A 23,195-nucleotide genomic window follows, 5' to 3' on the forward strand; every position below is an offset into this window, starting at 1 on the left:
TATATAGTAGACTGATGCTATTACTTTTTGTAGCAGCCTGAAAGAATAGACTTTTCTTTGGCGTCAAAAACAGTTTCTGCCCTGATCATTTTTTATAGTTTTTGGTCACTTGCTTAAATGTATATATTGTGTTTGGTTCTGAAAATAGATTAGCTCATGACCTGAAAACCTAAGCAATCTTCAATTTGAAAGAATGCTTTTTTTTAGTGGCACAATATAAATTGCGTGCCAATCTTGGGGGTGGTGGTTAGATATAGACCTGATGGGTGAAATGTTATTTTTTCCATCCACCTTGCCAGTCAAACTGCAGAGCCCAGAACAAGATCACTCTTCTCATCCCTGGATTGAGTCGCACTGAGCACTCCACTTCCACTCGGAGACCACTTTCAACATCTTAGACTTCAGTGATGATGGGCCTTGTGCTCAATGCATCTCACTAAACCACTGCTGTGGTACCAACTGACCAGACGCCAAATGTATGCTACCGAAAACAGTCTAGCTGTTTAACCTGCATGGGACAAAAGCTTTGGCAGCAAATCATTCAAATCTCAAGTACTTTTTTTTCCTCTGCAACTTGCTTCCTTCATCTGCCTTTTAAGAATCCCACTGCCTCGAGTTTAAAATGACATTTAAGACTTAATTCTTCCATTCTGCTTCTCTGCTGATGCTGACGTTCTCTTCCAGGCATCATTTGTCTTTGATCTAAGGTAGCGCTTCTATCCTCTTTTGTAATACCAACTTTGAAGCGATTTGGAACGTATCTTAGCTTGCACTAGAAGTCGACATAAAGAATTTTAAAAATGAATCCTTTGCGTCGTAATGAGCCGTACGTATCTTTTTATTGTAAGTAAAACAGTTGCTTTTCGAAGTTATTTATTTTTCTTTGACCTTGTTTATGGGTTGCTTGGAAGATTGTCTTGTAGTCGATTTTTACCCAACATTACCAGCTGTGGGGCCCCACCACTTCCTTTTTATATGCCAAGCCAAATGCAACAGCAGATGGCTCTCATGTTCCTTCTACCAAAGCGGTGTCTGTGAGAGGAATTTCCCACTTCACCGTATCCCAATTTATAAGCTTCTTCAGGAAATAGTGAGTTAGGCATTGATGTTTTAAGTCTCAGTTCATTGCTTCAAAGATATGAACTAATGTTTCGAGTCTTTGAGAGTCATAACATGAACCCAACTCTTTAGAAGTCTAAAAGAAATGAATTCTGCCTATTAAAGCTTAAAATAAACAACTTTTTTATTTTATCTTTTGAATAAAATCAGCGTGTTGTACACGGAAATAAAACGCTCACTTAATTTTATTTAAAATCGCCTCATCAATAATTTGTTGTATTTTGAGGTTTAAATGCCACCTGACCATCAGAAATGTTTGTCACTGGTGTGATTGTTACGCATTGCCATTAAAAAGTTAAACACCCTTTGATGAACTTATGTTTAAAACATCGGCAACATATTCTATTTTTCCCTCCAGATGGAGTGCCTGTGGTAGCCCATTATGATATATCTGACACAAACTCTGACCCTGAAGTGGTAAATATGGATAACCTCTTGGCGGCTGCCGTGGTTCAGGAGCACAAAAATTCTGTAATTCATCATGACACCGGAAGAACCTGGCGGACCCGTGGGTTACTGGAAGAGATGAATGCTGACACAGGTTTGTCTCGTTTAATCTTGAAAATCTTTTCTAAATTCACAAAAAAAGCATTTGTAGGTACCTGATCTCCTTAAGTCTGACATGCCCACTGACCGCTTTCTCTTATTGTGCGCTTTGAGGCTGCTTCCGTGTCATGTAATGCATTGCAGAATTAAATGCATAAAAACTGAACTGCTACAGATCAGCCACTTTCTAAGTTCAAATAGACTTTACCATTTCTGCTAGTGGTATGTATTTACCCAAGTAGTCCAGTACTATGCTGTGAACATTTTTTTGATCTTTGGAAATGCATTTGAAGGGGCAATAAGTGAAATGATTTTTTTTTTCATTTGACTGCTCCGTAGACCAACAGTAAGTATTCCAATATGCCCTTGTATAGACAGTTGGCTGGGGTTTGTAACTTGTTTAACTTCATTTACTCCATTGCCTCTTGAGCTGATATGGCTGTTCAGGGTAAACTAGAATTGTTCCTTACAGTAAGATTTATCACTTACTACTATACCACTTACCCTCATGTAAGTAATTTAAGACCTGGGATTATTGAAGTAGCACACTACCTTGCTTTGCATTTTTCACCCAGAGGTTGTCTCTAAAGGATGCAAAATGTATGTGGATTATGGCGACGGTAGAGGTTTTGTAGCCATCAGTGCCTTCTGATGTAGATTACTGCGGTTGGTGTCACTCAATGATGGTATCCTGTGGTAATCTCAAGGATATTTTGCTACACATGAAACTGGAGTTAGTGTGGGGAAAGCAGCGTCCTGCTTCAATAGCTGAAGTGGTATGAGTGTCCTTGAAACAGATAGTGGCTTTCTGGCTTGGCAGTCTGGAAGTGTTTCACCCTTCCCTGTAGTTTTGTTGTTTAGGGTACGCCAGTGGTCCTCTTCAGGCTAAGAGTGCTTCTGTCTTGATTGATCCTACCCCCTGTGATTGCTTGTTGTGAAGAGTGGTGATCATGCTGTATCTAGCCCTTGATGTAAGTGGCCAGCCAGGACGTGACTTTGATTCCTACTAAAGAGCTGCTGTAATGTAACAGTGAAGGATAACCGCTTGAGAGCGTGAAATAACTATGCCCTTCAACTTAGTATATTGATGCAATGTTTGACAGGACCACAATCTTGCAAAGTATTTGTGTATGTATATAATTTATTCCTAGATTGGGAATTGTTTAAGGCCGGTTTCTTACTTTGAAGAGGGCAACAGAGGGAGCATATTAATCAGAAGACTCGGTGTGGGTCATTTGTTTTTTATCCAGAGTATTAAGAATTAGTGATCATCAGATATATATACTTGTAGTGTAAAAGATTTCATATGTGTCCGCTGTAAAATCCCGTTCCCGAACATGTGCATTCAAAGGAGTACTCCGCCTTTGACTTTACATTGATAAATAACACCTTTTGAATTAAGTGTGCTACTTTTCTGTAAACCGCATAGCTTTCTATAAGACTGCCCTGGAACAGTTCTACATTTCCTCTATTGTGTAAATAACTAGCCTTCAATCTTAGTACTGCTAATACTCCTTTTTAGGTCTCGCCTGGCGTAAGACTGCGCAGACATGCGCAGTCTCGCTGTCGTGATTTAATGTTTTGGTTAGATTTCTCTAGTGGGCTTTAAGCCCCGCCCCTCCTTTCCATTGGCTGGTGTCACCGTTTATGCTAAACGGTGGCCAGCCATTGGAAAGGAGCGCCTCGTGACGTACACTTTTCTCTTTTAGAGCCGTCCCAGTTGGACTGGCTGCCCCGACTTACTGCTGGCGTAAAAGGTTTTCTTATCTTTATGGGGCCAAACACATGGTCCTTTTCTCTTTAGTTACCAGAATGCCTATGAATACGCTCTCCACTGCCCTTTTTCCTTACAATTACCAGCCCCATTGACTCTATCTCACTTTTGGCAGTTTTCTGCTCTTGGTAGTTCATCTGCCTTCTCCCTGTAAGACTTAACTACTGTGTGTGAGACACCTATGCTTTGATTAGTCATTTGTCACAAGTGGACGGTCAGATAAATGCCCTTGTTTGGGTCAGATCTACCTGTGATATTGTGCCCAGGTAATCTCTTGCTCCCTTCTTTTCTGACTTCAAAGCTCTCTCCTGCTGGGTTCCACAGGATTCATCCCTCAACCCCACTCTTTTTAATTTGTTTGTTTGTCCCTTAACGGAGCCTATTCGGTCGGAATCCGCTTTCTGTTTAATGTCGACAATACTTCAAATATTTTTTTCATTTGATGGATATGCACCGAACACTGGCCCCGACATTTATGACCGGATGCTAAAAGTGGCAGATTGCCTGAGGAAGAACATTTTGAAAGTTAACACTGAATACTGAGATTCTTATTTTTCCTGGGCAAAATCAGCCTTGCCATCTGACTTTTGTCCTCCTCAGCTGATCATTCAGCTTGCACCTGTTTCGTTTGCTTGTAAGTTTTTCTTTTAGTGGAAATCTTCTTATTGAGTTTTCAACGTATAACCAAACATCAGCAGCCACTGTTGCTCTGCTGGAGTCTGCATTGAAAGGTACATATCAATAAACATTGATTAATATCATATATGTCACCCCGGTAGCTTCTCGATGGGTTCCATACTCTCTTATTTTTTGGGGCCCACCATAGGAACGCCATGGTGTATCGTGACGGATCATCAGCTCTCCTAACATTGAGTATCAGCTTCTTAGCAGTACTGCCCACATTGGTGCCGTTAACATTTTAGAAGCCCTGACACTTCACCACCCAATAGGGCTTAGTTTCATGCAGGACCACACCGTATAGGAAAAATCCCCTACCCCCCAGTCTTTACCACACCCAGAGGAGTCCACCCTCCCCGTCTTAGAGGATCTCCCAAGTGTAGTAGGCCATATGCAGCATCTGGAGCTGTTTCAAACTGAACTCTGCTCTGATATCACTCTTGAGGCCTGGAGCGCTTCCTTCCACTCCCCATCCTCTAAGGGATCCACGTCCTGTTCTCTGGTAGCTTTCGGCTTAGTCAGCCTCTCCAGTGAATTGGCCATTATTTTCTGGTATATTGGGGAGATTGCTATCTTAGACAGTGGTTCCCCTAGCACCCTGTACTTTCAGGGGCGATGAATCTTCAAGCTTGTATCCCCCAGGGATGTGTGCTGCAAGGACATGGCACACTTTCAGGTAGAGGAATACCCCTGTTCCGCTAAGCTATACTCCTGCCAAAGCTGCTTGAATGTCTTTAGCTCCCTCTCCCCCCAAACGTTGCCCAAGGTGGAGATGCCAATCATGCCCCATGGATTGAGACTCTCCAGACTGCCTCCCTCCCTCAGTGTGTCACTATCCCATAGAAGTGAAGCCCTGGTCAGTTTCCTCCGCCATCCTAGGTGTGCCAAGACATGTGTCCAGACCCTGGCAACGGCATTTGTGTGATGTGGGAGATGCCCATGCTGCCAAAGTCTGTAACGGGTGGCCAGGTACACCCTTCTACCCATAGCGTGCCTATCTGCTGACAGTGCCGGCTCCTCAAGCTTTGTATATGCCCAGTCACTTACTGTGGCCAGCTGAACCCCCCAATAGTATTGAATATCTGGCAGAGCTATTCACCCATGATATAACCCCCTTTATCAGTTTTGCTAAAGCTATACATGGTGTCTTGCCATTTCACAACAGTAGCCTCACTGTACTATCCAGTTGCCAGAAAAAAGAATCCTGCACCCTCTATGGTGTGTTCTGGAGTACGTATAGTAGTTTCAGCAGCGTTCTCATTTTGTATATTGCCGCCTTTCCCAGAAGGGAAAGGAGCGGAGTACTCCAGAATTTCACATCATTCCTGAACTCCTAAAAGATGACATAGTGGTCGTCACTGAGGAATTATTACTCATCACCCAGATGCCCAGATACCAAAAGCTTTCAAGCGTAGTCTGGAGCGGGAGGCCTTTAGGGACACTTCCCTCACCCCCAGACAGTGGGTAAAGATAGGACTTCTCCCAGTTAATAGAGTAGACAGAATAGGAGCCAAAGAGGTGGAAGATATGTGAGAGCCTTGGGACTGTGAAGTCTGGCTGGGCCACGTGAAGGACATCATCCGCATAGAGCGAGATTCTCTCATCCCAGGATGGATCTCAGACCCCTCACCAGCCCATCCTTTCGTATCCAATGCCGCAACTGGTTCTAGGGCCACCGCCGAAAGTATTAGGGATAGAGGTCAACTCGATCTCATTCCCTTGAGCAGCCAAACGACCTCCAAGAGCTGCCCATTGACTTTTCAGTGCCATGCTTTAACTATACAGTAAGCCAGCCCACTTCCTCTACTCTGGGCCAAACCCCTTGTGCTCTACCACCCGAAACAGAAAGGGTCACTCCAGAAAGTCAAATGGCATTTTTTTCCTCGAGAGAGTACCACAGTCTGCTCCGATGCACACTCCACGAAGGCCATACAGCTGTATGGTTTGCACAGGTAAATTCGGGGTCTCCTGTTGGGCATGAAGACTGACTGGTCGGGTGGACAAGGTCCAGCACCACACATTTTAACCTATTGGCCATCAGTTTTGCTAGGATTTCTACTTCTGCATTCAATAGGGAGATAGGACTGTAGAAGCCACATCTTTGCAGCTGTTTGCTCTCCTTCAGGATCGTTACAATGGAAGCCAATCACGGTTTCAAAAGAAAGCTTCCCCATTGGCTCGCTTCCTGAAAAATGCAAAGAATGTGAGGGACCACCTTCCCTGCCATGCCTTTTATATAGCTAGACATGGAGACCATTTGGTCCCACCACTTTTCCTGATTGCCTACTCCATCTCATCTGTGAAGAGCTCTACATCCAGCGCATGTCAGGTTGGTGGGGAGAGTACTGGGAGGTCTATGTCCTCGTGAAACTCACATACTTCTGCCGGTATCCAGGTCTGCGAGGAAGCATACAGACTGCCATAAAACTCCGCAAACGCTTATGCAATGTCTGTTTGTCTTGGCTTTCTTGTCGGTGACCACAGTCTCCACCTATTTCCGCTCATGGTCTCACTTCCTCAGCCAGGCCAGGAGCTGCCCAGATCTGTTGTCCACCTTACAAAGCCTATGCTGAGTGGCCAAGAAAGCGACCTTATCCTTATGCTCAGAGACATCTTTGTATTACTCATGTTAAGTTTCACCTGGTGTACCAATCCCATGGCCGTCCTGGATTCCAAGTCTAGCACCTCCCGATTCTAAACAGCGCAACTGTGTCCTTCTTTTCTTGACCTCAGCTATCAGTGACAGAGCCTGCCCCCTCATCACTGTCTTGTACGCCTCCCACAGAGTGCACTCAGTATAGGTCTGCAGGCTATCCCTGAATTGCCCATCTTTTAGATATCATGGGTCTATTGTCCACTCTCGCGCTTCCTCCATCCTGAAAGTTCCACCCTAACTAGATGAATGGTCTGATATTTCCCTGGCCAGAATTCTCTCCTCTCTAAATCTTCCCCTGTAGACGCGTTGTCAGCCGGTGGTCAATACTGGAAAAGGATCTGTGTGCCCCTGAGTAAGTCTGTTGTCGGTTCAGATGACTGTGTCTCCTCCAGATGTCCATCTGCCCCGTGGCCGCCAAGGGACTAGATCAGTATCCCCACTCCTCGCGCCAGATGTGAACCTAGCGTGTGCAAGGACTCTACCTCTCAGGTGGGTTTCCTGTACCAGTACAATATCCAGCCCCTGCCACTTCAAATACTGAGCGACCCCCCCCCCCCCCCCCCCCCCTGTTTATTTTATCTCTCGGACTATTTACGCTCCAGAAAATCATTTTTAGCTTAATGGTCTTCATGTATGGGCTTGGGTTCCACTCACTTTAGGTCTCAACCCAGTGGCTGATGCTGACGAACAGTACAAACCACCCTTCCCCGCCACCCTGCTTGGCAGGACCTCAACTTCCTGCTTTGTAAACTTGCAGAGTGCCTGTCGCTCCTGACCCCTCATAACATAACAATCAGACATGCCCCTCTCCCTTCACGCCCATCCCACCATAGCAAACCTATCGCATCAGTCAGACAGTTACTCGGGCCTGGACCAGCGAACCTTCAGCGGCAGGGCCTCTCAGATAGTCTCCACTGCACTCCCCCCGCCCCCTCCCACCCTTCCTTGTAAGGGAAGGCATCCAGAGAAGCGTGGGCTCCCTGTGGTGATTCTTTCGAGAATGAACTTCCTTACCAGTGTTTGGGTTTCCCGGGCTGAAGATCCTGTAGAGGTTCAGTAAATCCTGCGCCTCTCCTCCCTGCCGCCCCGGTCTCTAGCCAGTCCAAGGCCTCGAATGGTGAGTTGAAGGCACAATTTCCCCTCCGCTATCACTCACAGCTTGGTTTATCAAAACTGCGTCGTAGGCTTAGCACTCTGTAGAATCCGAGAAGATCCTGATTGTCGCATTCTCGCATGGTAAGGCGTCCCTGTGCAGCGTCACCTGAAGGATTGCATCCTGGTCTGGTTGAAAATGCGTGCAGTAATCGTGCGTGGCAGTGGAATGTAGAGCTTATGGGCTTGTTCGATGGGCAAGAACTTGAAGAGACATTTGGGCTTCAGGACAATAAGGATGAAGTCCTCCACAAACCGTTCCACACGGGGGCCCCCACTCCCTCAGGCACCACCAAGACCTGGATATTGTTCCGTCTTCTAAAGCGCCCCTCATAGTCTTCCAGGTTTGTCTGCACTCCATCGCTATCCTTTAACAGACTGCCCCCTAGTCCCTTTAATTTCTGAACCTCTGCTCTACAGGACGATAGTTCCTATCCATTTGCTGGCCCTAGCACTGGTCGCACACGGTGTAAGTCTTGTTTGGCACCCCCTCCCCCATTTCCTTCTCCATAAATTCCCTACCACTCGCCAACAATGCACCTCATCTCTCTATAGCACCTTTCTGATAGCTGTAGCCCTTTTAGTCCTATGGGTGTTGCACGCCTGGCTGTCACCAATGGGCTCCGTAGGCAGCGGACCACCTTCGTGTAGTGCAGGAGTCAGCAATGTGTATTTGCTGGTGGAATGTGTGGGGGGATTATTGAGGTGGCGGCCACCCATGCCACCTGGCTGCTCTTAATCTTGACTTTCTATTTCATCATTATCTTATTTTTGCCCTGCAAGTTGGCAAATTAACATCTTGCTGCTTCCTGTTGAGTAAACCAAACTCTGCAAAATTCTCCCATCTTTACATAGTAAATCTTTGAGCCTGTTTAGTCCGCTACCCTCAGTTGTCTGGATTATTGTAACTCCATTGTTTTCTGGGTTCTTTATTGTACCTTATCCAGAGATTAGTGAATTCAGAATTCTGCTGCTTGGTTTGCTCCTCAGACTATTTTTCAGATTTAGCTTTTCTTAACTCTGCACTAGCTTCCTATCTCTAGAAGGATTCAAGCCCATGTGCATTTCATCTTGTGAATCCTTTTCTGGATTCACATGCTGTGCCTTATTCGGCCATCTAGTGATTTGGGTCCAGATTAGTCCCTTTTTTTTGTTGTTTGTTTATTTTGGATGTTGTCGACCACCATTTGGTGCCAGGTACGTCCCCTGTGTGACGTCAGACGGTGCCCTGGTGGTCGTTGTGCGTGGTAGCCATCTTCAGATTCTTTTTTCTGCCGTTGGGCCTTGAAGCAAGATGGGAACCTCCGAAGATTTTCAGGATAACCCCGAAAAGTAAAGGAAAAGTCGAAAGTTTCCAGTGAACTCCATCACCGCAATCGGTGATACGAACATGACTCTAGGATCGACACCACTTCTACAGTCGACAAATGGCGAGGTAGGGGCCATGAAAATACCCCTTTCAAGTTCTGCCCCGAGTGCCACCACAACTTCGCACAACTCGAACCCAACTATTTCCACTTTCGTGCTGCAGGTGTGCATTTTCAGTGCTGACTGCCAAACATTGGAACAGTGTTCCAGCGCAACTTAGGGTCCATGATCTGATATTTTTGTTCCCGAAAGCCCTAAGAGCTGACTTTGTACTTTGTAAATTTCATTGCCTTGTACACTTTTGTAGTTAATATCTCTCGGCGCCAAGATATCTAGGTCATCAAATGCCATATAAAATCTGTAAAAATTAACATCCATAAAGATAATAAATACACCGTGATCTATTTTAGATTCCTCAGTCCACCAATGAAAATAGTGATCCAGAGTAACCCTTATGCGTCAGAACCTGATCTTCCTCTCTTGCCTAGTATACGTTTGTTTCCAGTAGCATATTTAAAATGTATTTCATTTGAAATTAGTAGTATAAAACATATCCTGATCTTGCTATTTAAATGCGATCCAGTGATATTGCTAGGAACTCTTTACCATTGCCTGTGTTACCTCCATTAACAAGAGTTCTCTTTCTAACATTTTGGTAATTTGTAAGACTTGTGAAAATGTCTTTTTATATAGATTGACAGATAAGAAGCCCTTACAACAAACGCTGGCATTTTAATTATTGCACTTTCTCAGATCCTGTTTTAATTCTATGAATTGTGATGTTCTTACTTTTTTAATGCTCTATTGTAATGCAGTGGTTTTAAGTAACTTATGCAATTAAATAAATGCAAAATATAGACCGACGGTGGTACAGTGTTGCATGTGCATGTTAAACTAATACTGATCTCTCTACACCTAAAATGATGTAGATTGATCATTTGTTAGGAGGGTCCCTTATAAAGGCAATATGTTACAAAGAACTGATGTTGGTGCCCCTACTGAAAGTAGTGTTTTACTATGGCAACCAGTGCATTTTCACACGTGATTTTTTGTTTTTGTTTAATCCCAATTCCAGCACTGTTCACCACTTATCTGTATTTTCTAAATATCACTGTGATGTATCATTCATAACCGGCAGAGCGCATCAGTGCCCGAATATTATTCAAAGACTGAGCCCAAGAGTCTCCTATCTGAGACTATTGTATCTGAAGCCCGCGTGCAATTCCTAGATAGTGCAGGAGGTTGAAGTTTCACAGAAAGAGTCATGCTATAATTGAAAATGAAAAAGATACTGACCATCATACATCCGGCATCACTAACTGCTTGTCCCTCTGTTTCATGATTGTCCTGCCCCATAAAAGCTGTAAGGTCCTGCATGGGCAAATCGAAGAAACTTTGTAGTCTTAATCAACAAGCCTACTTTTTAATGTTTCAAAATCTCAAATACTACCTACATGGAAAATGTGGAGTTGCAAATGTAATGAGAATATTCCTTAACTCGGTATTTTAATTACTTGTAAATAAATAATAACAAATTGAACTCTTACATTTTGGGTTAATAAATATATTATTTTTGTTGTTTTTCTTTTGAGACGATCAGTTTTCCATGTTATCTGAAGAATTTATCCTGGTCCAGAGACTGTGTTCGGAGTCCAGCGCGGATTCTCATTAGCCCCTAAAACAGTTAAGAAATTATCAGGAATACTGTGTATCGTTTGGCGTAGGAAAATACTCCTGGGCAATATAAAGAATATTCATTCTCCCTATAACGAACTGGATTAAATTGCAATGTGTCCTGTTCTTTTTAGCTTGTCAAAGTAAGGTATTCTAATTTATGTTGTGAGAATGCCCCCATTTCATCAGGTGATGATCATCACACCTAAGTATCTGAACAAAAAGATGGGATATACTGTTGATCATTCATTCCAAGTGACTTCTCTCAATATTGATTAATCGATCTTCCATTTTTCAGTCTCCGCTATACATTGGTCTCATTTGTGAGCTTGTAGAATAAAGATTAAGTTGTTAATCATTATGCAGTGGGACCTACATGCGCTTTCTGTTAATATTGTTGCAGATTTTGTACTTTCTGCTATCACAATGACTCCTACTTGAAACCCCAAATGTGAATTGAGCAATGTGCACTTGAGACTTATCCTCGCTGATCTACCTGCATCTAGTGTACTACCCGACTTCCACAATGGCACAAGAAAGTGGCTCCTGACAATGCTTTGCTGGATGAGATAGCTTTTAGGCAATGTACTGCCACTATTTGCAAATCTCCTCTGATTTTAGACACATTAGCTATCTGAACTGAAAGTTCAGACATTTCTCCAACTTTGTCCTTAAAGTCTGCATAATTGCTAATTCTCTTTTTCTATTCCTTTATCCAAATATTCTCTTGCTTTTCAAGTTGCCATCCTTAGAGGTTTACTCCTCATAAGGTAAGGTAGTCCTTTTTTGCCTCCTCAGTAATAGACCTTTCAACAAAGCACAAATTTCCAACAGATGTGATATCAGTGTCCCGTTTTAGATCCTGCCTGCTGCTTCTCCCAAATGCATTACTCCTACCTTGAACAGAAAAGCCCTGTGGGCATTCTGCTCTTTTCTGGAACCTTTACATGCAGATTTCCACTCTCTGCTTGCAGCTGTCGCCTTTGTATTACTCAGTGTCTGGGTACATTAAGAACTCAACACTTACTTAGTTTCTGGGATATGCACCACTTTGCACCCTTGACTTAGGATATTACTGTTATCAGTTAGTGCACTGTTCATATGGTATGCATTTAGAGTGGTGTCACGCTTATTTATACAATAGGAGTGCAAGTCTGACTGGGTGCCTACTGGCAAAACTTCTTCCAAACACCAGTATTCCAAACACCATTGCCGGCTGACACTTTCCCGGCTCCTTTTCTGTCCTTAATTCCCCTTTTTCTTACTGCAAGCATATGAAGGGATAGTCCAATAACTAAGGCCACAGCATAGTCCATGTTGCAGTTCACTGGGCCAGCATTTCCAGCATCAATAAGAAGTATCTGTACTTCTAGCCACTGTACCCCACCTCCTTTATTTCCAGTGTGCGCATGACTAGCACTCCATGCAAGGATCAATGATTTGCTTAATTAGACACGCGCTTTGCTTAGACTTGCCCTATGCCAAACTTGTAGCACATTGCAAAATCCTCACAGGTAGAGTGTGTAATTTTATTTAAAGGGGTTTAAATCTGCCAGAGTTAGTTTTTTAGTGTTCTTTAAACCTCTGTCTCTCTTCATAGCAGTTTGCCATGCTCAAATTGTCATACCAGATGATTCATTGGATGCATCTTGTGCAAACCTATTTAATGTACCGTTGCTTTAGTAAATAAAACCCTTACTAGAATGGGTAGTTCTCCAGCATTGGATCATTCAAGGATTTTCAGACTTCAGTCATTCTCCATTGTATAGATGGGAGGCACAACAGTGCATAACTGCAGTTAGTCACAAAGAAAAGCAGTCCTCAATTTAGTATCACATATATCTCATTAAAAATGACTCAAAGTTCAGCCAGTGCGGTGAAAGTGCACAGATCTCTACTAATGCCTTTAGGCCACCAAACCTGGGATTCTTCATCTCATCATGTGTAAATGGAGTCTCCTCACGGCTCTGCTCTTTTCTCTGCATTGATATTGGCTTCATCTCGAGATTGCTGTCTGGAGATTGGCCTGGGGCTGTTTTCTTCAGAATTCCAGCATGTCTGCAACTCACAAAAAGGTTATCTTCGGGGCCCTTGGAGCTAGTCACAAAAATTCCCTCCTTGATGATCCACATGATGGGTGTATATATTGTTTATATCCTCAACTTCCCAGAGGAGTGCCAATTCTGTAGAAATTGCCCCAATACACTTTGGGATAGATAAAGCTTGGCCCTCTACAGCATGAAAAAAGAAATTCCTTTCCTTTGATATGGAATCTGCTTACCTTGATTGAGTGGCTGTCATCTTAACAAGGGTACAGAAGTGCAAATAAGTCTTCAACAAAGCTATGCTCTTTTACATTTTCTTCAACTCACTATTTAAGTCTTAGAGAGACAACTGGAACAATTCCTCTAAAGGTAGAGACCAAAAGATCAAAGCAGCCTAAGGTAAGCCTTCTCTCAGTCTATGAAGCCTTTATTGGGGTAAACCTCTTCTCTGGTGTCATCTTCTAAGAAGACATCTGCTCTCCTCCTGTCAGAGGGGAAGGCCCTGTCTCTAATGACTTCTTCGATGCACCCCACTTACTGACACGCCTACTAAAAGTCTGACCTGGCAACATGTATGTCTATGATGACTCAGCAGCATCCTCATTATCAGCCGTCTCTTCGACCATCCCTTTGACAACCTTATTGACTGTGTGACATGTTTCATGCTTTGCCTGACCCTCCGGCTGTTGCCGACATACTAACAGCCCTATTGCATGATGTGCCTGACCTGGAGCGGTACTTAATCATTTCCTCATAAAACTGGATGCTGATTTGGAAGCGGGTTTGAAATAACATTTTGGAGCTCATGGTTCCTTTGGACCAGCTTACTACTCGACTGACTTGTATGTAAAATTCCAGGATGTCAGTGATCCAGATATCTCAACTGTGCACGTTTGTGTCATCACTGTGAAGAGTAACATCATTGTTGGTGAGATCTGCTCTGCTGTATATATTACAATCAATACTACAACAATTAAAGATATGTTCATGGCTAGTAAACATGAGCAACCTATAATGCAGGTTCTGGTTGACTGGCTATGCAACTTGCAGTCCTTGATCAACTATTATACAAGGTTTTCATCTGATCAGCACTCCTTGGTTCTGCAACCACAGTAGCCTCTTGCACAATCCTGGCTTTGCCACCATCAATACCTCCGCTATAAAAAGCTTCAGCACCACCTCAACTTTGAGTCTCTGTGCCTCTGCCACCTCAGACCGGTCCTAATGCAGTCAATATAGATTAATTTAATTCCTTCATCAAGGCAGTGCCTAAGAGAGTAAACCTTCTTCTGGCAATGCAACAGGATGATTTTAGAGATCCTCACAAAAGGACGTCCATAGCGCACTTCATAGTAGATCACATCTCATTGAGAGGGAAGAAATTAATGCGGACACTGGCTTTTGCCCCAGTTACGTTGCAATGTCCATAGTCAAAATCAAGAGCCTCTAGGTAACACTCCTGTCTAAGTAGCCGTCCCATAGCTGCCAAAGTAGTAGTTGAAGCAGCACGAAGCTATGCTCCTTTTTTTTTTTATACATATTTTTCAACTAACTATTTAAGTCTTAGAGAGCCTCCTGGAACAATTCCTCTAAAGATAGACCAAAAGATCAAAGCAGCCTAATGTAAGCCTTCTCTCAATAGATGAAATCTTTAGAGGTGAGACTCATCGATACAGTCTTCTGTTCGACAGACTACTTGGCGATATAGAGCAACACAACTCCCTCTATGGAATTGTTTTCCAAAGATAAAACTGAAAAAGCTAAAGCAAAATTTCGTTGGACTGCCATGTTAGACGACTATCGACTCCCCTGACTTGTTAGGTCTTGAGATAACCCTAAGTGGAAATGTAAGCTTATGTGTATTTAACGTTTTCAATTGGGGTGTCCCGAAGACAGCAGAGCCCCCAATTTTACATCTTTTGAGTGATATAGTTACAGCAAAATCTAAGGGGGGGAATAGTGATTGTAGCTGGGGACTTAAATGCCCGTTTTGAACCCTCTGCACTCCTGAAGGTAGTTGCAAGTGAAGTGGACCAATATTGGGGTATTCACCAAATCTCTGGGTGTAGTCTGACAAATCTCTCCAGGGTAGCGTCTGTCTGTGCTGCCATCAGAGAGCCTGTAATGGCAGAACTAAGTTGGATATAGAGACGCCCGACTTTCAGAAGAAATGCTTATCGGAGTTGTATTTATTACATCCTAATTGATGTCTGTTCATGGGATAAGATCATAGACGTGGACATTCTCGCCAGATTTGAGAGTGATCCCTTTCCTTTGCTCCTTGCTTTTCATGGCAGCCATGCAAGGGCACACAGGACGCAACAATTACCCTGTGGCTACCTGTCAGTAATAATTCTAAAAAGATCAAAATTGAGAGGATTGTAAAAGATCAGTAAGAATGTGCTAATTTATATCTGGGTTTGACTCCTGTGTTGTCATTGTTTGCAGAGTTATCTTGCTCCATTGTGCATGCTCATATAAAGTGGTTTGCAGAAATGAAAACGTGTTTTTTGTTGACGTTTTCTTTTTTTACCAAACCTCCATCGCAAAAGAGCTCCTCCCAAAAAAGGACCATACGTGGTATAACAGGGAATGCCGGCTTGCCAAAAGCCACATTATCAACACCCTGAAAGGTAGATCGTGGCAAGAAGTTCAATATGCTAGAGCCTCTTAAACTAGCAGTAAATCGTGCAAAATCCACCTGAGATACCAACGCCTGGAGTGATAGTTTGGCTGTCGTATGGGCAAGGAACCAGGCAACCTTTTGGTAGGTGATATGCCATGGTGCCAAAACATCCAGGATGAAACCGAATCGCTCCTCAAGATTGGGTTAACCACTTTGAGTCATTGTACTGTAGTCTTTGATTGCATGCCCAGTCTAAGATTATGAAGCCTGGTATACCGCCAGCTTGTACAGCTATTTTGCCAGCTTATGACATTGATGTTCCCAAGTCTACTGGGTATTTTTTCAGTGGCAGAAACCAAACTATCAAGTCCCAGAAGCCAGGAAAGGCCCCAGGCCCAGACCACATTTCAGCAGACCTTTTTATTTCTGAACCGGCCATTTGGGCCCCTTACCTTTCCTGTGTGGCTAACACTATAATGGTAGAAGCAGAAATACTCAAATACTGGAAAGTGGCCAAAGTGATCCCTATCCTTAAATAAGCATTGGCATAGCCAATAGTTCTCGCCTTTGGGACCTTGTAAGTGTTTAGCCATGCAACAGTTGATGTTGTTGCACCAAGGATAATGTGCTGCATAACTAAATACTTATAAGGTCCCAAAAGCGAGACCTATTGGCTATGTCAATGCATTTTTTTGTTCTTTTGAAAAGCTTGTGGAAGGAGGAATAACTGATTCTTTACTTCGAGGAGCTGCCTCGCGGGTATGCCTATATTTTTTCCCTTTGGAACCCGGAACTGAATCTTAATTAAATATATGTACTTCTGCTGAAGAAAGACTGAATCGTCGTGCCAGGACGCTAACTCATGAACCACTGATCATCGCTCTTTTTATGTCACTATCAGTGTTAACAGAGTCGAATCAAAGGTGGATGGCACACACAAATTTAAAGTTTCCAGTATAAACCGCCAGCGTGGTGTCTGGCTAACACACAAGACATTCAAGCTTCCATAAATAGCTGGGAAGAGGATAATATGCGGTGAAACTGTGTTTACAAGATCATTTATTTCACCGCACATTAACCAATTTTAAGTATAAAGGAACTATTTTAGCAAAACAGCGGGCAGGGTATAAATAGGAAAAATGCTAATGCTATTCGCGTTTCTTCGTCATAATTACTGCGTGATTGGTGCTAAAAAAAAAGTATAAAACTCAATTATGGAGCTTTGTCCACTTGTTGCACACACCCATTTTTAATGAAAAACACATTTTAATTGACTTCGAATTTTAATAAACGAGCGCCTGGATATGTTGGCAAAAACAAATTTTTGATTGCTATAACAACTAGATACAAGCGCCTTAAAAAAGCGCAGGTAAAAGTACAATCCATGTTTAAAAGCGTTGAATGCTCCCTCTCACATGTCTGGGGCGGGACTGCCAGACATTGCTCAACTATCAATAAACACTGACCATGTATACAAGAAACGGGTTTGCAATTGGTGTTCGAAATATGGTTAGAGTTTAATTATGTAATTAAACATTGCCACTCAGGAATTGCCAATGTTTTTCAGAATTTAAGTATTAGAAGCCAGGCCCAACAAACCAAAATATAACAGCACCCGTCTGTTAAATTCTGAAAGGTTTCCGATTGGTACATTAACAGTTCAAGTCTCTTGTTTGGTATTAGTAATTCTTTGGGATGTTTTGGGAATTACTTGGTGGAGATTGGTTTAGTGGTAGAACTGAACATGTCAGGACGGCGGACCACGGTTTTAATCACAGCTTCCCCATTATATCAATTTCTGTGATCCTGTACAGAACATGTGCATCCCTCGACTCACTTTCCGAGTCTTTAAACATTTTGGGAATACTTAGAAGTGTTTCCCCAGCAGCATGCCCAGTAAAACAAAACCGCATTGATCGCATCGACCAAAGTAAAGCCTGCCGACACTCCTGATACAAGGGGGTCAATCGCTAAGTATTTGTTAAGCAGGAGTATGCACCCGCTACGGCCTCAAGGCGCTTGGGTGCTGCAGGTCCTACTGGGTGCTGCTGAGGTTCAGTGGAAGAGCCAGTTCTTGAGTGAGTAGTCTCACTGAATAACTCTCTTCCTCCAAGATATACCATGAGACCTCTCGCACTCCAAGATGGCACTAGCAAAGGAGATTGATTTGTGCTGGTTGCTTATATTCTTTGTGGTACTTTGGAGGATGGGTATATGAATACTCATTTGGGGTGACTATCATATCCCAATGTTCACGCCAATCCCACTTTATGCCAAATCAAACCGGGGGCATATATCTAGCGTTACCGGACTTTTGATGGTAGCGTGCTATCCATGCAGGCACGCGCTCAGTCAGCCCCACACGTAGTTGTAGTAAACTATCTAAATGTTGAAATAGGAGTGTGAAAAATAACCAGGCTCTCAAGCGTCCAGTGATTAGCCCAAGCAATCCATTTTGCGGAATTTTGAGACTTGTAGTCCGGATTAATTGCATGATCAGACCTAGAAGTCTCAGAATGAAAAGCAAGGAAGCTGAGCGGACGAGTTACTCACATGGACCTGGGAAGCTTGAAAGACCTGTACAAATACAGAATTAAGTAAAGCATGCTGTGCCTCAGGTTGAAAGTCGTCTGCTCTTTGCGCGCCTCTTACCTGTACACTGGCAAGTCTGTTTGAAGAACTTAATCGGCCACCTCTCCCGGTCGTCCATGTTACGCAGGTTATAGGGGCCACTCCACAGCCTCTTGTCCACGCGCACCTGCCCCGGCTCTGCAGAGAACCGCACACGTTGGAAGGCTGTGGCCCCAGCGACAGGCAGCACTGCTTGGACACCAGCGATTCCAAAGTCATGCATGCCCAGGGGAACTGGGTGTGCACAAGGACAAGCCCGAAGGTTGCCAGCCAGAAAAGTGCCCCCCAGAGCGCGTGGCCTGTTTGGTCCAAAATACCGTATAAATACACCTAACAGCGCCCTTTATAGCTTTCAAAGGCTACCACTAGTACACACTGCGGATGAGTGGAGCTAACTAGTAAATGTGTGTCACGGTCTCACTGCTTGCTAGTGTAACGGAAGAGTGTAACACGATCCACAACAGATGGCAGAAACGTTTAAAGACCTGGACAAACAAACCCATGAGTGCTGCGCATGCGCTCCTGTGAAATCTGACACATAACAGATGGCACACTGCGTGCCGCGGCTCGTAACCGCAAGCCGTGGGCGGATACATTTCCTGGGAAAGGTGGGACATGCACCCGCATTTGCCCAATTGCGTGCTGTATTTTTACAAAGACGCACACAAAGCCCAATAGAAAAAATGCACACACAAAAAACACGCATGAGTGTGTGAAACGTCCACGGAGATTCCAAGAGCAGCGCATGCGCACTGCGCTAGGTTCGACCTAAAAAGGATCTAACTTAAATCAGCAAACTATTGGCCTATTAGTCTGATAGATTCTAGCCAGAAAGTATTTTGCAAGCTGATCTTAGATCTTTTAATGGCCTGAATTTACAAAAATACTGACTCCGTTCCAGGCTGGTTTCTGCCTTGAGACTAGTACAGTGGACCAGGTATTTCCGATTCAACTAATTATATGAAAAGAAGTTGACATAAAGAGGAGTTGCCGCCATGTCGCTTTTGTGGATTTGAAGGCGGCTTTTGATATGGTCCCCAGAGATAAACTATGGAACGTTCTTAGAGTATTTGGGCTTCCAGGTCCCCTCCTCGAGGTTATCATCGGGTTACATTGTGATAACTTTGTGCAGATCAGATGGGGAATGGGTGGAGAAGCCACTGCTCCTTTGAGGGTTGGCAGGGGCATCAGGCAAGGGTGTGTACTTGCCCCCATGTTTTTGCTGTTCATAAATGGCTTTATAGATTGTTTATTGGACTGAGACAACAATTCTCATATACTTGGGCAACACTAAGATCCTGGCCTTGCTGTATGCTGAACAATACCCAGTTAGTGTCTTAAAACCCTAAAAGCCTGGAAACTCAACTTATTCTGTTAGGGCCATGGCCTGGTAGTTAATGGTGAAAAAAATAAGTGTGTGGCTATTCACCCCCTTAAAGACTTTGGAGTAACAATCCACCTCGATGGGGTAGAACTAGAATGAGTGCAAGATTTCTTTTATCTTTGAATTCATCTCTTGTGCCAATACCTGGGTTAACCATGCCACTAAAAGTACCCTTATGCTGAATAATAGGGCTGCAGCTCTTCTAAAATGTGCCAGTAAGACCAATTTCCACCCAGTATCTCCTCTCCTTGAGATGAGGAGAGCTCAAACGGTAGCAGCAGCTACATACGGAGCTGAATTATGGGGCTTTAGTAATATAAGTGCACTGGAAGCAGCAGAAAATAATTTAAGAGCGGCGCTTAAACTCACCCAAAGCTCCCCTCTAGTTTTTATGGATCAATTCTGTTTATTAACATTATCATCGATCCTTAAGGTAGTAAACACAGCTCATTGGCTACAACCACTGGCTGGCAGCAAGTGTCATTTATGGGAAAGATGCACAGCTATGTGCCTACAACATGAAGGCTGGCAGCGATAAAGGGATCGTTTAGAGAACTGGTATAACAGTTAAACGAGAACTTTACCAAAACATAACTACCCTCTACCCACACCCTCCACCCCTTCGTCCACACCATAGACCTATTTGCATTTGACTTTAAGTAGTGTACGCTCACCTATGTATCTTACGGGTGTTAAGGGATTCTAGAAGGAGATAGCAGCGATTCTACACCGCATGCGTGTGACAAGTGTAAGATCTGCAGATATTTGGGGCAAGTGACCTCCCGGAACTCCATTGAGAGCATGCCTATGAAAGGAGCCTATAATCCTGCATAAGCGGTCCCCTTATTCTCTGCTACAAGGGACATACGCTCCATTGCCAGTGTCAACCAAGGTTTGTGCAACCACAGCGTGTGATCAGGGACAGTCATAGTACTCCATAGAGCCAGGATCACTTGCCGGACAGCAACCAGTGTCAGGGCCATCTGTCGTCCACGAAGCGAACGCAGTGGGAAAGTCTGGGGATTTGGGAGACCTAAGATGGTGTATACCGTGAAGTGCGGGATGGAGGTATCAAATGCTGCATCAATGTCATCTAAAACTTGTTCCCAAACTCGCGATAGTTGGGGCAATGCCAAAGCAGATGCTAAGCGCAACTAGCTTGTATGTAGTGCAGACTTGAGCTAGTCGCGCAGCTGCGCCAATATGCGCGCTGCTGCTGTGGCGCTATATACACTACTGGTGCAGAGGAAGAAACAAAGAAAAAAGAGGGATAAAAAAACCTTGTACCCCAGAATGAACAACTCTCAAAACAAAGAAGAACATCAGTTTGGGAGAGTGGGAGATCTTGAGTGGGACGTCTACCACTTGGGGGTCACAACATATCTTCAGCTCCCTCACTTCAAGAACCGTGTCTCAAAAAGTAAATACAGTGAAGGGACTGTTAATGAAAGACCTCTCCCCAACTCCGCCACTCCGAAGACTTGCCCTCGGAGCTATCTTAACTGCTGAGGGAGAAATCGTGCGGACCCGGCGAGCCTGAGAGCATAGTGAGTACTGCCTGTCGCTCCTTGACCATAGTCGCTGTGTCAGGTTTATGCTTCATGGAGGACTTCCCTACTTTATGCCAGCATTGTTGTTTGCGGAGAGTGTTCTCTGGGGATTCAGGTCCCACTTCCGTTAGTTTCCTCCTGGATGCCTAGAACCTCGTATGCTTCTTTCAGTGACCTCAGTTGAAGCAGCTTTCCGTCACTGCGGAATATGATGTGGAAGGGGTGCCCCCACTAATATTTTCTCCCTTTCTCCCTGAGATGCTTTGTGTTAGGTTGAAATTCCCTCTGCTTATGTAGAGTGGTCATCAACAGGTCTTGGTAGAGCGTTGGTGTCTGACCACAAAACTGGACTGGATGTGTCTCCCTTGTTTGGCGGATAAGTTATTCTTTCATTTGAAAGCCATGCGCACACGTGAATAGATCGCGGTGTACACAGTCAATTTGTATGTTTGTGTTGTCAAATTCCAGGATGTGCCAAAACAATGCGAGGACATATCCCCTCAGATCATCTCCCGCCGTCTGAGCGGGTATTCCTCGGATTCCTATGTTATTTCTTCGGGAATGGTTTTTTCAAGTCCTCTGCTTGTAGCTCTGTTTTGCTCCTGTAGACGGTTGATCTCCTGCTGCATTAGTTTTATTTCGTCCTCGTTACCAGATTCACGATCTTCCAATGCTGCGATGCGATATCCTAACTCCTCCAGATCCCTTTGGCTGTCCTTCAGGTCTACCAAGAGCTGCGCCTGCATTGTCTGTGGATCCTTACGGAGGGAGGAGAAAAGCGAGGCCATGAATGTCTTTGTAGCTGGGCCATCTGTGCCCTCTGTCCCCGCCTGATGTTCAGCATCGTTGTGCGCGGACCTAGACGGTGCTCCCCCGTCCCCCCAACTGGGTTGTTTCTTGTGCATGTCCTTCAGAGAGTGGTCCTTCTTGGAGCGCACAAACCACGTAGTCCTGATCCCCCCCCCATGATGGGGTAAGGCAGTGCCACCGGGACAACTTAGCCTCTCTCTGTCACCAGTCAGCGCTTCTAGCGGGGTCCACTCTTGATTGTCTAGCTACTCGCTTTAAGAATCGGAGCTCTGTGATGCAATGATGTCCTGGGCCATGTAGAGCTTCTCAGGCCACTCCTAGACCTTAGGGCCTTCGGGGGCGGGTAGGCCTCAATCAGGATAAATTTATTTTGTTGGTTTCCTGGGGCCTTTGCTCTGGTGCTCTTCAACAGACTGCTGGTCGCTGCGCTCCTTCAGCATCACAGCAAGCCAGGCATTGCTGGGCCCGAAGCCAGGTTCCTCTTTTCTGGTTCGTACCGTGCCATTTTGGGCATTTTCTGCTTCTCATACCCCCGCTTGCTGTCGTGCTGCCCACTAGCTGCCATGCAGTCCCGCCTCTGCCAGGCGTCTATGAGATCCACGATCTCCGCATCAGGGCATCTGCCTCGACCACCCCGGTGTAGGCGGCCCCTCCAGCACGCACCGCTGTGTCCCGTTTGCTGCAGATTGTTGTGGAGGGAGGGGGCCCCGGCCTCACCCACTACTCACCTCCCTCCGCTGCAGTCAGTATAGGCTGCTAGACCGTAAGCGCCCCACTGCCCCCTCACCGCCACATCCGATCAACGACTGCCGAGGCTCTCCTCAGCTCCATCTCTGCAAACAGCCTGGAGAGACCCGGCTACGTCTCGAGCCCCAGGAGCTTGGTCCCTCCTGCTCCTCGGGAGGGGTGTGGGGGGGGGTTCTCCACCGTTTTCGCAGCGACTCCGGTACACGGGGACTTTACGGGAAGGTGTTTAGTGATGCTAAAATGTGGCGGGTCGGAGAGAATCTGGAGCACATTTCACCTGACCAACATCTTGGCCACGCCCCTCCCTCAAGTTTTTAAACAAGATCTGGGTATTCGCTCCAAGCCACTTTAATTTGCCTTAAACCAATTTCATATTGGTTATGAATTTGGCAAACCCCATTGCATTATAGGGTAGGCCTTTAAAGATGTTATGGA

General features: G+C 44.6%; 1 protein-coding gene across 3 annotated transcripts in view; it reads left to right on the plus strand.

Annotated features, from left to right (window-relative positions):
• The window catches only part of ARK2N (arkadia (RNF111) N-terminal like PKA signaling regulator 2N), a 269,417-nt gene that overhangs the window by 131,961 nt on the left and 114,261 nt on the right, over positions 1-23,195 (plus strand). For all 3 annotated transcript variants that reach the window (XM_085629249.1, XM_085629231.1, XM_085629240.1), the window contains one exon: positions 1,478-1,660. In XM_085629249.1, the coding sequence (XP_085485375.1) occupies positions 1,478-1,660 (183 nt within the window). The remainder of the gene's footprint in view (positions 1-1,477; positions 1,661-23,195) is intronic.

This window comes from Triturus cristatus, chromosome 2_1 (assembly GCF_964204655.1).
Source record: "Triturus cristatus chromosome 2_1, aTriCri1.1, whole genome shotgun sequence".
NCBI classification, from domain to species: Eukaryota; Metazoa; Chordata; class Amphibia; order Caudata; family Salamandridae; genus Triturus; species Triturus cristatus.